The 15,102-nt window shown below is 48.2% G+C and overlaps 1 protein-coding gene across 12 annotated transcripts in view; it reads left to right on the forward strand.

The window, feature by feature from the left end:
- The first annotated feature begins 577 nt into the window (after positions 1 to 577).
- VPS13D (vacuolar protein sorting 13 homolog D) overlaps positions 578 to 15,102 on the forward strand; it is a 253,025-nt gene continuing 238,500 nt past the window's right edge. For all 12 annotated transcript variants that reach the window (XR_006601667.1, XR_006601666.1, XR_006601668.1 and 9 more), the window contains exons 1-5: positions 578 to 684; positions 4,286 to 4,458; positions 10,049 to 10,126; positions 12,971 to 13,161; positions 13,258 to 13,338. Coding sequence is in view for 9 of the 12 variants with exons in the window: in XM_045063766.1 (XP_044919701.1) it covers positions 4,362 to 4,458; positions 10,049 to 10,126; positions 12,971 to 13,161; positions 13,258 to 13,338 (447 nt within the window). In the remaining 3 variants the exon portion in view is untranslated. The remainder of the gene's footprint in view (positions 685 to 4,285; positions 4,459 to 10,048; positions 10,127 to 12,970; positions 13,162 to 13,257; positions 13,339 to 15,102) is intronic.

Genomic DNA, 15,102 nt, shown 5'->3' on the forward strand with positions numbered 1-15,102 from the left:
TTTTCTTCATTAAAAATGTACCAAATAGTAAATTAAAAATTATGATGTATCTTGTATGTGTGGCATGTATTTCTACCGGACAGTAGGGATCCCGGGAAAAGGCATCCTAAGTAGAGAGAATGGCAAAAGCACAGGGTCCTTTTAGGGGGGAACTGAAGGCTGCTGAAGGCAGGGAGCCAGAGAGAGTGGCAGAAACAGGAATGGATCAGATCTAGCCAGAGCGAGCCGGGTTTTAATTCAAGCATTGGGGGGAAGCCGATTTAAGCAAGGAAGTGGCTTGGTCTGAATTATGTTTTAGCAGACCCCTGCGGCTACTGAGTGGGGAACCCACTGTCAGTGGGCCAGATGGAGGAAGAACGCTGGGTTCCAAGACTGTTGAAGCCACACGAGTTTGTGACCCTGCCCTCCCGTGGGACTCCGTCTCCTCCCAGCCCCGTAGGTTGCGGGCTCCTTGGGCGGTTCTCGGGTTCCAGCCGCAGCAGCAGCCGCCGCCGCGAGCGGCCGCGGGCGGCAGGGGGCGCCTCCTCGATGACTCGGCGCTCGGCTGGCCAGGCTCCGGCACGTCGCCCGCTCGATTGGTCGGGTCTGGCCGGGCCGGAGCGCCGCCGGCCAGCGCCATTGAGGAGCCGGGAGAGGAAGCGCCGCGCAGTGCCGGGCTAGGCGGGCGGCCCGGGACACAGACAGGTACGGGCCGAGGCGGGGCGACGCCGGGCGACACGCAGGGTCGGAGACTGCAGGTGGGCCGTGAGCCTGTTGTCTGTCGTCCCGGCTCCGCTTCGGATCCGGGGCCCGGGCCCGCCCGCGGGGAGCGCGCCGCTGGGAGCCCGGGGAGCCCGGCGTCCGGCCCTCCCGCGGTCTGAGCTTCTCCGGGGGCCCGGGGGCGACCGTGCTCCCGACAGCCCCGAGCCCGCTGCCCTCATGGCGAGCCCCTGCACGCGAGCCCCGACGGGCACCCCAGGGACTGACAGGCTTGGAGCTGCCTGGCTTCTCGGGACCCCGGCGTCCTTGCCCTGGGAGTCCGGGTCCCCACCGGACCCGGCACCCTTTCCGGGGTCCCAGCAGTCTGTTGCCGGGGGATTCGGGGACGGTGTCAGCCCGCGTCTCCCCGCCTGAGCCACGGTCTCTGTGCGGGACCCGTGTGCAGCCCCTCTCCCGCACGCCCGAGAACGGGGGCGCTGGTCAGTTCGCCACAGTGTTTCAACCACCCACCAGCCTTCTGGGGTTACGCTGTGGGTTGGGGACTTCAGGCCTCAAGCCAGTCTTTACCCCCGCTCCCCAGGGTTACACCCAAGCTGAGTCCTTGCTTTCAGGTGCGGGACCCCAGCCCCCAGGCGCCGTTTCCTCCGGCCTCTATCTGGGTGTTGGGGTCTCGGTTCCCTGGAGCCCACGGAGTGGATGGAGGAAGGGCTGTGGGACCCTCGCCTTCAGGGCAGTCCCATTCCTGTGGGGCCCGAGGCCCCCTCTGGTCCCGAATTCTCTGAGCTCTCTGACTCCCACAGCGCTCGGGCCCGGCCGGCTCGGGGAGCAGCGCTCTGGTCCCTTTGCCTGTCCCTACTCCCAGCTTTGGCCGCCCCTCGAGGGAGGGGCCTGGCTCAAGGTCATGCCCGGCTGTCTGCCCGCCCGTGGGCTGAGCCCTGATCCCCAGTGTCACCTACCCCACCGATTAGGCGAGGTCAGGTGCGAGTTAGTGCCAGGCGACTGACTGCCTGGAAGCCCTGGTGGACCCGAGTGTAAACACTTTGGGATTCTAGCCAGTCTGGCGGCCCTTCCTGACACCGGATTCCTTAAGGGAATCCTTGAAGTGGCTTCAAGCCTGGGTTAGATGCTTAGCTGAGCTAATAGACTCCTTCTGGCTTGAGTATTAATTTACTGACCAGGGCATTTACAGTGCTTCTCACCCCATCTTTTCCTTGATCTGTATTTTGCACTCTTCCACCTTCAGGGGAAGTAGCGTCCAGCCGGATCTTGGGTACCACCTGACAGTTTCTCCCTCTACTGGGAGAGTATTTGTAGTTGGCACTTAATAGAGAGTTTGCTGGCATTTTAGGGGTGGAGGCAATGGCATTAACTTCAAAAATAAAGAGCACTCTGATTTTGGCTCCGTCTAAGTGTGTTTGGAGTCTACATAGTAATACTAGAATAAGTCAGATTCATATTTTGTTCTCACAGATTTACTTGTTTGAAGTTGTAATATAGAAGTGTTTATTTTACCAGATTGTTAAACATTTATTTTTAAGAGTTTGTTCTTATAACCTCTCCTTTAAATAAATGTATCCAATAACTAGCAAATTCTTAGTTTTACACAAAATATGGCTTAAAATTTTTTGAAAAGAAATCAGTATTTCATCAAATGCTATTTATTTACTTGTTTATTTTTACTGTCACTGATAGCAAATAAAAAGGAAAGTGCAAGTGCAAGTCACTGTTGACGAATAAAAGCCAGTGTTTCCTGAAGGTTCATTTAACTCTTACAGGGCCTTGCGTTTTGGGTCTTCGTTGGGTAATGGCCTTTCTTTTGGGATAAGTGTATTTTCTGGCACTAAGATGAATCAGTGGGGGTGGGGCAGAGTGCCTGGAAAGGATCCTGAAAGGGCTGGTTCCAAGTGGGACACATGCCATAGCAAATCCGGAGTGTCCTGCATGGTGGGCTGGTGTCTGATGTGCTTGCCTCAGAGCAGGATTTGGAACTCACAGTTCTAACTGGGATCTGCTAGCTAGTGGAGCAATTTCAGAGCACATTGAAACTTTTATGTCTCAAGTTCCCTCATGATAACTTAATACAATACTAAAAGTAACGTGTATATTTTTTTGCAATGCTAATAAACACAGTTTTCTTACAGGTAGTGGTAAAGCAGTAGTGGATGTAAATACTGTAGTTGGAACCAGAGAATTTCTTGTATTTGTGTTGCTGACTAAGGTAGTTCATTGTATCAGCATCGTCTGGTGCCTGAGTTCCTGTAATGCAGTTCCAGAACTTTTTTTTTTTTTTTTAAGATTTTATTTATTTGACAGACAGAGATCACAAGCAGGCAGAGAGGCAGGCAGAGAGAGAGGAGGAAGCAGGCTTCCCGCTGAGCAGAGAACCCAATGCGGGGCTCGATCCCAGGACCCTGGGATCATGACTTGAGCCAAAGGCAGAGGCTTTAACCCACTGAGCCACCCAGGCACCCGCAGTTTCAGAAACTTTTGAGAACAGTGATAAACCTCTGCCTTCTCCCTTTCATTTATGTTATTTTATGAATGATCTTGATGAACAAATTTGCACATTTGAATTAGAGAAGGCTTAAAGAGGATCATTGTAGAATATGTTCATTGAAATCTCTTAGGGCATTTTTGCCTTAATCTAGGACAGGGTTTTTCTTTCTTTCTTACTTTTTTTTTTTTTTTTTTAAAGACAGTATTTTTCAGCCTCAGCCCTGTTGACATTTGGGCTGGATGATTCTTTGCTATGGGGGAGCTGTCTTGTGCATTGCAGGGTGTTTAGCTCTTTCCATGGTCTCTACTCACGAGATACCTGTAGTAACCCCAGTCATGATAATAAAAAATGTGTCTAGTGGGGCATCTGGGTGGCTCAGTAGGTTAAAGCCTCTGCCTTCGGCTCAGGTCATGATCCCAGGGTCCTGGGATCGAGCCCCACATTGGGCTCTCTGCTCAGTGGGGAGCCTGCTTCCCCCTCTCTCTCTGCCTGCCTCTTTGCCTACTTGTGATCTCTGTCTGTCAAATAAATAAATAAAATCTTTAAAAAAAAATGTGTCTAGACATTGCCCAGTTACACTTGGATGAGAAGCTCTGACCAGGACAGTCTAATGCCAAGGTGAATTACTAAAGGCAAGCAGTTTAATGATCAGTTACACCGAAAGGAGAGACAATTTGGAATTGTAGGTATGTTTGGTATATTTATACATGACTGTTCCTTGTAGCTGTGTGAGAACATGTTTGTTTGATCCTTGGCTAACACGGGGTCTTACAGTACTGGTCCCCCCATCTTTTTTTAAATCTGTGCTTTTCATTCATCCACCTTTAGGGAAGGTAGCATAGGAAGCCAGCTTAGAAAATCATCCTCAGTGGGTTAAAGCCTCTGCCTTTGGCTTAGGTCATGACCCCAGGGTCCTGGGATTGAGCCCCGCATCGGGGTTCTCTGCTCAGCGGGGAGCCTGCTTCCTCCTCTCTCTGCCTGCCTCTCTGCCTACTTGTGATCTCTATCTGTCAAATAAATAAGTAAAATCTTAAAAAAAAAAATCATCTGGTTTTCTGTTGATTTCCTTTTTTTCTTTTTCTTCCTTAGGTTCTTCTATGACCATGAGAGGGAGAAGTAAAGAATGATCCATGATTTTTAAACACCTTGTCTTGAGGATATAGTCATGTTGGAAGGTCTTGTAGCCTGGGTTCTCAATACCTATCTGGGAAAATACGTCAATAACCTGAACACCGATCAGCTCTCTGTCGCGCTTCTGAAAGGTAAGTGCGTGCGTGTATCTCTTTTTGGTAAAGTTTGCTACTGCAGATGGCATTTCTGGTTTTTTGTGTGTTTTTTTTTTTATATTCATTTTGTTGTACTAAGAATAATAAAACATAATGCCCAGATGGCTTTGTACTAATTATGTGTAAAAGGAAATATGTTCTCTCACATGACGCTGATTATTATGGCAGGGTACCTTTAGTATGTGGCTGTATTGCCATAGATTTTAGGGGAACTGTTAAATATGAGAAAGAAAAAGACTATGCTGCTGGTGAGTGTGCTTTATCCCAGCTAATTGTTTAGGTTTATGAAGCTTTTTGGAGGTGGCCATGATGTAGTGATGTAGTGACGTAGTGACAGTGGCATTGGCTTTGGCTTCAAATCCTGTTGCATTACTTACGAGCTATGTGAACAAGCCACTGAAATTCAGAGCCTCAGTTTCTTTAGGAAAACCGGGTAAGGGATGCCTGAGTGGCTCTTGTCAGTAAAGATTCTGCTTTCGGCTCAGGTCATGATCCCAGGGTTGTGGGCCCCACGTTGGGCTCGCTGCTCCGTGGGAGGTCTGCCTCTGCCTCTCCCCCTGCTCATGCTCGCTCTCACTCCCTCTCTCAAATAAGTAAATAAAATCTTAAAGAAAAGGAAAAGTGGGAAAGGTACTTCTCCAGGGTTGCTGTAAGGCTCACACCGATCAAATGGAATGACATTTACAGCTCCCGTCTGGCTAGTGTGTAACAGACACCAAGTTGAAGCTTTAAAATATGTTACTGTGGGGTCTTTGATAGACTAAAGCTCGAGTCATGTTCACAGGCCTCTCCCTGGTGAGTGCGGAGACGTGATTGAATGCAGTGCGGGGAAACTGGTGTGAGGATCAGAAAATCGCTTTGTTTTTCCTTTTCCTTGTTTTAATGTAAGTTCTCTTTGCTCAACTCAAAATGGAGCCCCTGAGCAAATCTAGAGAGAGGAGATAGTCTGCAAGCGTGTAGCAGCCCAAAAAGTGGAAAGGGGATCTCAGAGATGCGGGAAGCTCGCCTTCCTGAGGCTGTGGATTTTGGCCTGTGGACCAGGACAGGTTAGTGGGCATGGCAGTGGTACACACTGGTGGGGTCTGTGAAGAGGGTGTCCGTGGCTCGCTTGTCCCCAGGAGTGTTGTTTCCACGTTTTTCTGACCCATCTAAACGTGTGCAAGGATTGTGGTGGCCACAGGCTGTCGTGAGCTCTCCGCTCGCCCCGCCCACTCTCTTCCTTTTGTTGGAAACAGAAGTAGGTTTTTTTCTTCATCTCTAACTTCTGTCCTGACCTTTTCCTCCTGTACTTAGAAGGGAGCTACTAAGTACAGGGTGAGAGTGACCAGTCTGTCAGGGAAGAGGATGTGTCCAAAGTACAAGAGGAGTGTCAAGCTTACCTCTTGGTTCACTTACTTAAGTTCTCGTACACGCTCTGAAGCTATCCAGGTTGCACAGGGCGGGGAGCCGAGAAAGGGAAGCGCAGACCATAACCTTGTTAATGACAGAGATAGGATGTTTGCGGAAGAAATGAGTAGAGATTTGTGGTATCCGATGTATCATAGATTCTACACTAAACAGATTTCTGGTCTGTTTTGGAGTATATCTCGTAATGACAACTGTGTGTATCTTTCTGATGCTTCAAAGTACTTTTCTGTGCTTCCTGTTTAAAAAATATTCTCTTTGCAGAATAGAAAAATAATTTTTCTTTCATAACCAATATTCGTGTGGTGCCCCTTGCTTATGGACTCAAGGCACCCCACAAAGCTTGGAGCTGTGAGCATCGCAGTTATAGGTGAGCACCATTTGGAGGCAGGGGGTCCTGCATAGGAATAGGAATGTTATTTTAGTCCGTCTATAGATGTTTAGTGTCTGAGATGCCAAGAAGACAGAGCTAGTGGTTAAGAATATGAATTTTAGAGCCAGACTGTTTTTTTTGTTTGTTTTTAGAGAGAGAGAGAGAAAGAGAGAGAGAGAGAGGGAGAGAAAGCGGTGAGTGGTGGTGGTGGTTGTGGTGCAAAGGGAGAGAAAATCTTAAGCAGGCTCCTTGCACAGTGCAGAGCCCGGCTTGGGGCTTGATCTCATCACCCTGAGATCACGACCTGAGCCGAAATCAAGAGTCAGATGCTTAACTGACTGAGCCCCACAGGTGCCCCGGTCAGACTGATTTTGAATTCCATTTCTCTACTTACCAGTAACTTGGGCTGGTTATTCCAATTCTTCGTGAATTCTCAAATTCTTCTTTTCTGTAGATTGGAGAGAATATGAACTGTGTCACGAGGTTCTGAGGACTAGACATGAATGTAGATCCAAGAGCTTAGAGCCCTTCTGGGCGTGTAGTGGGCTCTCAGTCAGTCACCATGTCCCATTGTCAGGATCGTCACCATATGATTGGCTTGGCTGGGGCTTAAAGGGTGGATTGTGCACACGTACTAAATGTAATAAAAATGCAAAATAGCAAATGAGTATTCGAAGGAGAGAGAACTTGTATATGACTTTATTTTTTCAGTCTCTGCAGACACCACTGAGTGCCTGCTTTGGCTATGGACGGCTCTGTGTTATGGACTGATAGAAAACATGGGGACAGGAGAAGATACCAGGAGCTCAGGCGTGGTCTGAGCCTGGTCTCTCCACCTAACAGCTGTTTGTGACTGAGCAAGTTATCTCTCTCCTCCTGCCACTTGAGATCAGACAGACCTGGTATGAACTATAGTCTATAGTTAACAGCTTGGTGATTTTTTTTTTTAAAGGTTTTATTTATTTATTTGGCAGAGAGAGAGCTCAAGCAGGGGGAGCAGCAGAGGGAGCTGCAGGGGAGAGGGAGAAGCAGGCTCACTGCTTAGCAGAGATCCCAGTGTGGAGCTTGATCCCAGGACCCCGGGATCATGACCGGAGCGGAGGGCAGACGCTTCACCCACTGAGCCACCCAGGCTTCCTAGCTCTGTGATTTTTAAGCAAATTGCTTACCTGTGCACCTAATTTTCCTCACCTCAGAGTGGAAAACAGGATGGCTGTTCCTCATATTGTTGGGAGGTTTCGCTGTCTTGGTGGGATAAGCGCTCGGCTCGAGTCCGATCGCACTGAGTGGTCGCTGTTCCTGTCCTTCTTTCGACCTCGGCAGTCCCTGTCCTCGGACACCCGTTACCTTGCTGGGCATGCCAGGCGCTGTCAGTTGTTCCACTAGAGCTGCAGGCACAGCACGGGCTGGGCGGGGGGGGGGGCGAGGTGTGCAAAGCAGGGGAGTCCTTCCCCCTGTTGGCAGGACTCTGGAGAGGGATGACGAGCTGAGCAGGAGTTGGGCTGGTGGCGCTGGGCGGGGCACGGCATTCCTGGAGGACTGACGCTTGTGAGCACAGGCAGGAGGCGGAGAACTCCCCAGGCCTGTTCGGGATGGTTTGAGGCCAGAAGGTAGCAGCTGCCGGTGTCACATCAGGGGCCCTGAGCTTCGGGCTGCAGGCCTATCTGTGTTTGTGGCCCAGCACTTAGGGCCCCTCCTTTTTGTTCCTATCAGCTCTTTACCTCAGTCTGGCTTTCTGGGTGACGCAGGGCTGCGGGAAGAGAGGCCAGCAGTCATCGGTGCTGACCGAAAAGCCACCAGCCTCTAGGTGTACCCCAGTTCTAGGGCCTCTGCTTCTTGCTCTGCTAAGCGGAGGCGTTTTGGGAGGAGACGTCCAGGAATAAGCCTGCACGTTATCTGCTGGGAAAGAAACGAAGAGCATTGTCATTTATAAAGTCCTCCGGACTCTGGGTCCCTCCAGGGACCTTTCCCGGCAGGGCCAGGTGTGGGTGCAGATTTGAGTGGGTGGGGCATCAGCGAGCCTTCCAGCCTTCGTCCAGAACCACTGAGCCGCTGGCCCTTTCCCGGCAGGGCCAGGTGTGGGTGCAGATTTGAGTGGGTGGGGCATCAGCGAGCCTTCCAGCCTTCGTCCAGAACCACTGAGCCGCTGGCCGCCGCTGCTGTTTTGCTTGATTCCTTTGTTTCCGTAATGCTGGAGGCTGCCCTTCCTTCTCGTCCTTTCCCCGGGTTCTTCCCCTTCCTAGAGCACCTCTCCCGCTCTCCCGCAGTTCAGCGGAGTTAATTTCTCCCAGCGTGGGCTGTCTGCTGTTCCTTCCACTTCTCCAAGGTGCACAACAGCCAAGGAGACGTAGTGCCGTCTGCCTTTGTGACAGATTTGGGGATTGAAAAATAGGGCAAATGATTCAAATTGCAAATAATGCTCTTCAAAAGAAGAAACCATATGCTTTCCTCCTTTAAGTCAGTGTCCACTGTTGAGGAACAAGTTTCATGCCCCCCCCCCCCCCACCTCCCCGCCGCCCCGTGATCATTCACTCCCCAAATGTGGAAATAGAGTTGTTTCCAGGCTCTCTGGGGTTATTAACTTCTCCTTTTGGTTAGTCTTAGGTTATGTGGGGACCCTCGTGGGGACGTGTGTTCCTGTAAAAGTCTAAAATGTAAGCTGGTTGCATTTGCCCAGCATCTGCCGAGCTACTGGATTTGAATACCTTAGAAGCCAATTACCGTCAAGTCTTGAGCCGTCATTTAAAGGAAAAAATAATTGCTTCTTGTATTAGTTTGTCTTTGGCTGGCCTGCCTCTCTTCTGAGTTCCTGTACCAGTGGCTGCTGGGTGGTTGTCTGTACTCCCTGTTCCCAGAAATTGCCTTAAGTTGGGCAAACAGTTTTGCAGAATGATGGCTGTCTCTTCCGCCCTTTAGGATGGGGACCCTGCCTTCTCGTTTCATATTCCCAGTGGCCAGCACAGTGCCTGCTGGAGACTGGGCGGTGGTGTGTCAGTGCGGACGGGTGACTTCCACAGCTGGGAGAGTGAGGCAGGGAGCCTTGGCTGTTCAGAGACGTCCCGAAGCTCTCGGCTTAAGTCCTATAAAAGCTGGGTCTGCAAGGGACCTTCAGCAGTGGTTTGTTCTGTGCCCTGGAACGGGTGACGAAGCCTGCAGGCACAGACGTGGACCAGATCGTGTGGAGCGGGTCTGTCCAGAAGGGAGAGTGGAATTCTTTTTGATGTCCAATTTTATTGAACTCTCATGGGCTCCCAGATGTTGTGTGCGATAGGCCCTTTTGTTGGGGGGAGGGGAGTGGCTGGAGCTTGTTAAAAATTGCAAATTTCTCTATTTCAGTCCCAGCAGGTAGTTCGCAGGGGGCCCTGGAGCCTGCATTTCTTCCCAGGTGGCCCAGATGTTAATGGTGGTCTGGTGAACTAGGGGTCTGCACACTGGCCAGCTGTCCAAATTCAAACTGAGAATGATTTTTATATTTTTAAAGGCTTGTAAAACAAAAAACAAAAAACAAAAAAACAACAGAGAGAACATACAACAGATACCATGAAACTTGAAATAAGTACTGTCTGGCTTATTATAGAAAAAGATCACTGCCTACACCCTTCACCTGCTGGTGAGCTTCCGCTGTCAGAGGGAGATGGGCAGGAAACTGGTGCTGGTCGCCATGTTACTCCTGGCTTTTTCTAGCCAGGCTGAGCTGTAAAACTCCCTTTAACCTTCAAAGATTTGCACACAGTAGGTGCCTACTGCCTGTGTTGGGCGAACATTTCACACTGTTGTTTTATTTTTCAGGTGCTGTTGAGTTGGAAAACTTGCCCTTAAAGAAAGATGCCTTGAAAGAACTGGAGTTACCGTTTGAAGTCAAAGCCGGTGGGTAGAACTCTGCGGGACAGGGCTGCAGTCCTCCATTGCTTCTTCCGCTGCTTGGGACAGGAAAACCCAGAGTCCTCGAGTTTGGCTGTGTTTGAGCAGGAAGAGGCAGGATAGGAAATAGAGTTTCAATCAGTCATCGAATGTGGCCTTTTCTATCAGGATGATCTTGGGGTGGCAGTGGGGAGGTCAGGTGTTTCCCAGACCTACTGAATCAGAACCAAGCATGTGTCATTGAACTTGTATGTTTAATAAGTGCCACTGGTGATTCTTATGTTTCTTGAAGTGTGAGAACTTCTGTCTAGATATGGAAGTTCTTATTTTTGGAGAATTCATAATATTACAGAGAGATAGTTTATTGAATGGAAAGTGCACTCTGGAACGGTGTGCTTGTGTGTATATTCCATTATCTGCTTTGTTCTGGCCTTAGGGAAGTGCCTCACCACTCTGTGTGTGCTTCTTAGTCTCTAAGAAGAGGTGATAATCCTTCTACCTACAGCAGAGGGTTATGGAGAGGAAGACGTGAGTTAATGCATCAAAATTACTTGGAACAATGCCTGGCACTCTCAGTAGAGGCTTACAGTTAGGATAGGAGTTCCGCAGTTCCTAGGTTTGATGAGGAAACAAGAGTTGTCCTAGAATAAAAATATTCTTAGTTGGGGCGCCCGACTGGCTTGGTCAGTGTGGCCTACGACTCTTGATCTTGGGGTTATGAGTTTGAGCCCCATGATGGGTGTAAAGATTACTTAAAAATAAAGTCTTAAAAAAATTCCATATTAAATGGCCGTGTGTAAAATTAGTCCCTATTCCGATACCCAGTCATGATTCAGCAATAGCCTGTTGATGCCAGTCTTTTCATTATTTTGGGTACTTGTATTACAATAAAATGCAAGTACAAAGCAAATCAGTTGCTAGGTGGAGCAGGGTAGAAATCTTGCAAAAGACTTTAGGCTTTCTTTTTTTTTTTTTTTTTTTAAGATTTTATTTATTTATTTGACAGAGAGAAATCACAAGTAGTCGGAGAGGCAGGCAGAGAGAGAGAGACACGGAAGCAGGCTCCCTGCTGAGCAGAGAGCCCGATGCGGGACTCGATCCCAGGACCCTGAGATCATGACCTGAGCCGAAGGCAGCGGCTTAACCCACTGAGCCACCCAGGCGCCCGACTTTAGGCTTTCTTGAAGTCAGTTCATGATGGGTAAACTGCCAGAATCACAGGCAGAGACACTGAGAAGTTAGAATCTGAAAGGAACTCAGGAATGATGATACCCAGGGTACTTCCAAAGATTATTATTTGAATATCAAAGGATTAGGAGAAGCTCTTGGGGAATATTGATGAAGTTTCCTAATATTTTTGCAAAAATGACTCTGTACTTGTTCTGCAAAAATTAAATGAAATGTAACAGTAACCGAGGTTTTTTTTTTTTTTTTTTTTTTTAAGGATTTTATTTATTTATTTGACAGAGATCACAGTAGGCAGAGAGGCAGGCAGAGAGAGAGAGAGGAGAAAGCAGGCTCCCTGCTGAGCAGAGAGCCCGATGTGGGGCTCAATCCCAGGACCCTGGGATCATGACCTGAGCCGAAGGTAGAGGCTTTAACACACTGAGCCACCCAGGCACCTCAATAACAGAGGTTCTCTTTTGCTGTCACCTACCTTATCAAACATGCCTCTTTTCCCTAATAACTTAGGTTAGAATTGCAACTGTGCACCAATTAAACTCTTTGTGGTGAAAATTTGTATTTGGCTTCAGTTATTAAATAGAAAAAATTTACTTTCATTTTTCGAAATAAAATCCAAATGAAAACATTTTTTCATTATTTATTGCCATATTTCTTAATTTATTACACAAGCACTTGGTGTTAATATTGTCTTATCTTCAACAGATCAGTTGCACTTGAATTCTAGGTCCTAGAGGGTAGTGATTATTCTGGTGACGTGTGTTTTTTCAGAGGGAGCATATTAGGTGGGCCATGTGGATCTTTGAGAGATCCCTTAGGATAGTTCAGATACTCTTACATGTTACTCCTTAGTAGTAACTTGGCTCTTATTAACTGAATTTAAAGAAGATCTGTGTCCTAGGAGACTTGGCCAGAAATGGTAGGGCTTGGGAAATCAGTATCATGGTTCTAGGCGATTTCATGTCAGTCTGGGTTTTTATGAAGAATCAGGATTTAGAATTATTACCCATGTTTCAGCTGATATGTTTAAGACTGGACATACTCAAAGTCTGGTAGTTCCCAAGAAGTGGTTCTCAACCAGCCCATGAATAACGGACAAGAAATGAATTTTGAACTCATGGGCTTGGGCAGATGCTTTGGGGAGAAAGACACTCCAAGGAAGTTTAAGAAGTAGTTCAGTTGGGGAAGAGGCACTTCGTGGAGGAGGGTCATTGCATTTGATAGGGTCACACTGGGCTTTTTCTTTTTTTCCTTTCTTTTTAAGTTTTTTTTTTTTTTTTTTTTTTTTACAGAGAGATAGAGATAGTGAGAGAGAGAGAGCACACGTGGGGAAGGAGAGGGAGAAGCAGGTTTCCCTCTGAGCAGGGAGAGCCACACAGGGCTCCATCTCAGGACCCCTGGATCATGACCTGAGCCAAAGGCAGACGCTTAACCCACTGAGCCACCCAGGCGCCCCCACACTGGGCTTTTTATTGTGCCTCGTTCTTACAGATCTCAGCCTACTAACTTTCTGTTTCCCATGTATGAGAACCTGCTGCCTGCTCTCTTAGTTTAAAAAATAAGTGATAAAAGTCCCTATGCTTCTTATAGAAAACTAAAAGAATACAGAAAAAAAATGTAGGAAGTGAAAACGTATATGGGCACTTGACAAGACTTTGCTTTCCCCAGGCCTGATTGGGAAGGTAACGCTTCAGATTCCCTTTTACCGCCCCCACGTGGACCCTTGGGTGATCTCCATCTCCAGCCTTCACTTAATCGGAGCCCCTGAAAAGTTAGAGGATTTCAACGATGAGAAGGAGAAGCTCCTGGAGAGGGAGCGCAAGAAGGCTCTGCTCCAAGCCCTGGAGGACAGATGGAAGGCAAGGCACACTCCCTCGGCTCCCAGACCCTCTGCGTGAGACAGACGAAACGAGCAGAGCACTGGATTTGGCTAACCCCCCCTCTTTCCTTTGTAGAACGAACGCCAGCGGAAGGGGGAGTCCTACTGGTACTCAGTCACCGCTTCTGTGGTTACGAGGATTGTGGAGAATATTGAAGTAAGTCCTGACTTTGGTAAAGTATGAACAATGACAGGGAGACTTCTCAGGCTTAACTGTGCTGTGCCTCTCAGTACCTTGTTTCTCGTGGGTTCGACTGAGCCGGGGTGTACAGAGCCTTCGCTGACGGCTCAGTCATGCCCTCTTCTAGGCAGTGGCCAAGGAAAACCTGAAAAGCTCGTCTCCAGCTCTGGCCAGACAGGTTTCTCTTGCTTCATCTCATGTGAGTAGGAGTTTTCCTTTCACTCATATTTCGCTTCGTTTTTGAACGTTGGACTCTTACTTGCCAAAAGGATGTGTACCTCCTTAGAAGCCGGGCCACCTAAGCCTTCACGACTGATCATTTCAGTGCAAATCACTTCACCTCTCTGGTCTCGGTTTCTTTCTGTAACACAAGGGAGGTTGCATACCTGCTTTCTAGGTGGTTACGTAGTGAATGGCCAATAGCCCGTAGAGGTGTTGAGTCTCTCACTGATGGATCTGGTGGCGGTTTGAAGGGTTACGATATCAGGGCTGTTGGCCACGTTTTCTGCGTTAATTACAGCTTTGTTTCGTCCTTGAAGACTAGATCAGGGTCCATGCTAATTTTTATGAGTGCCGTAATAGTGAGCCTGTACTTAGCACCTATGGGGTTTTCCTGCAGTGCTAGCCGAATGCAGTCTGAGATTGTTGGTTTTGTAACTGTCATAATGTTGACAGAGAGATCAGTACATTTGAGGTGAGTGCTTTGAATTCTGTTTCAGGCAGTTTTATATATATATATATATATATATATATATATATATATATATATATATATTTAGCTGTCATTTAAAATAACCCATCATTATTATTTTTACTAATAGCTTTATTGAGATTTAGTTCACATCCCGTAAAGTTTACCCCTCTAGTGTGTACACTGTAGTGTTTTTACAGGGTGTTTACAAAGTGCCCTGACTGCCACTCCGTAATTCCTGACCACTTTCATTACCCCCAAAAGAAACTCCATACCCACTTAGTAGCCACTCGCGTGTCTCCTCTCCCTCCAGCCCCACACAACCACTAAGCTTTCGCATTGGTGTTTTGGACGTTTTGTATCCATGTGATCCTACGCTGTGTGGCCTTTTGTGTCTGTGTGGCCTTTTGTGTCGGGCCTCTTGTACTTAGCATCATGCTTTCAAGGTCCCTCCACATTGTGGCACGGACCAGTACTCGATTCCTTTTTATGACCGAATAATGGGTTCGGTCAGAGATGTGGACGGTCAAAGATAAAGTTGAATGTTTGTGAAAGTGGTGAAAACAGATTTTATTCAGTAACTGCTGACAGAAGGGGAAAGAGCAGAGCTCTGTTCCAAATAACACAGAGGTGGCAGGGACTTTTAAAGGGGGAGTGAGGCAGAGGGTCCTGTGGGGGAGGGCTCAGGTGGAGAATGACGAAGGGTCAGTGTCCCCATGATAAGGCCAGCTGTATCTGCTGGCTGGGCTTCTGTGCTCTCGCAGAGGCTGAGACTGAGAGATGGGCCCTGTCCTCCCTGATGATTGCATTTCAAAGGAATGGCTCTCAGGTCCTTGGTTATAGGACATACATACACCTCTCATAGGGACAGAGAAAGGATTCACAATTTTAAGCCCTTTTTGGTAAAGGCGCTGAGAAAGGGAGGTCAGGGACCTATTGTCGGGCTTTGGCTGGAACAAACCGCCCTGAGCTTTTCCAGACAGGAACACAGAATGAGGCTGGAATGTCGCAGCGACGCAGGCTTAGGTGCTAGAAGCCGTGTTAAATGT

Source organism: Mustela putorius, unplaced genomic scaffold (assembly GCF_011764305.1).
Source record: "Mustela putorius furo isolate JIRA1106 unplaced genomic scaffold, ASM1176430v1.1 tig00003853_pilon_pilon_pilon, whole genome shotgun sequence".
Taxonomy (NCBI): domain Eukaryota; kingdom Metazoa; phylum Chordata; class Mammalia; order Carnivora; family Mustelidae; genus Mustela; species Mustela putorius.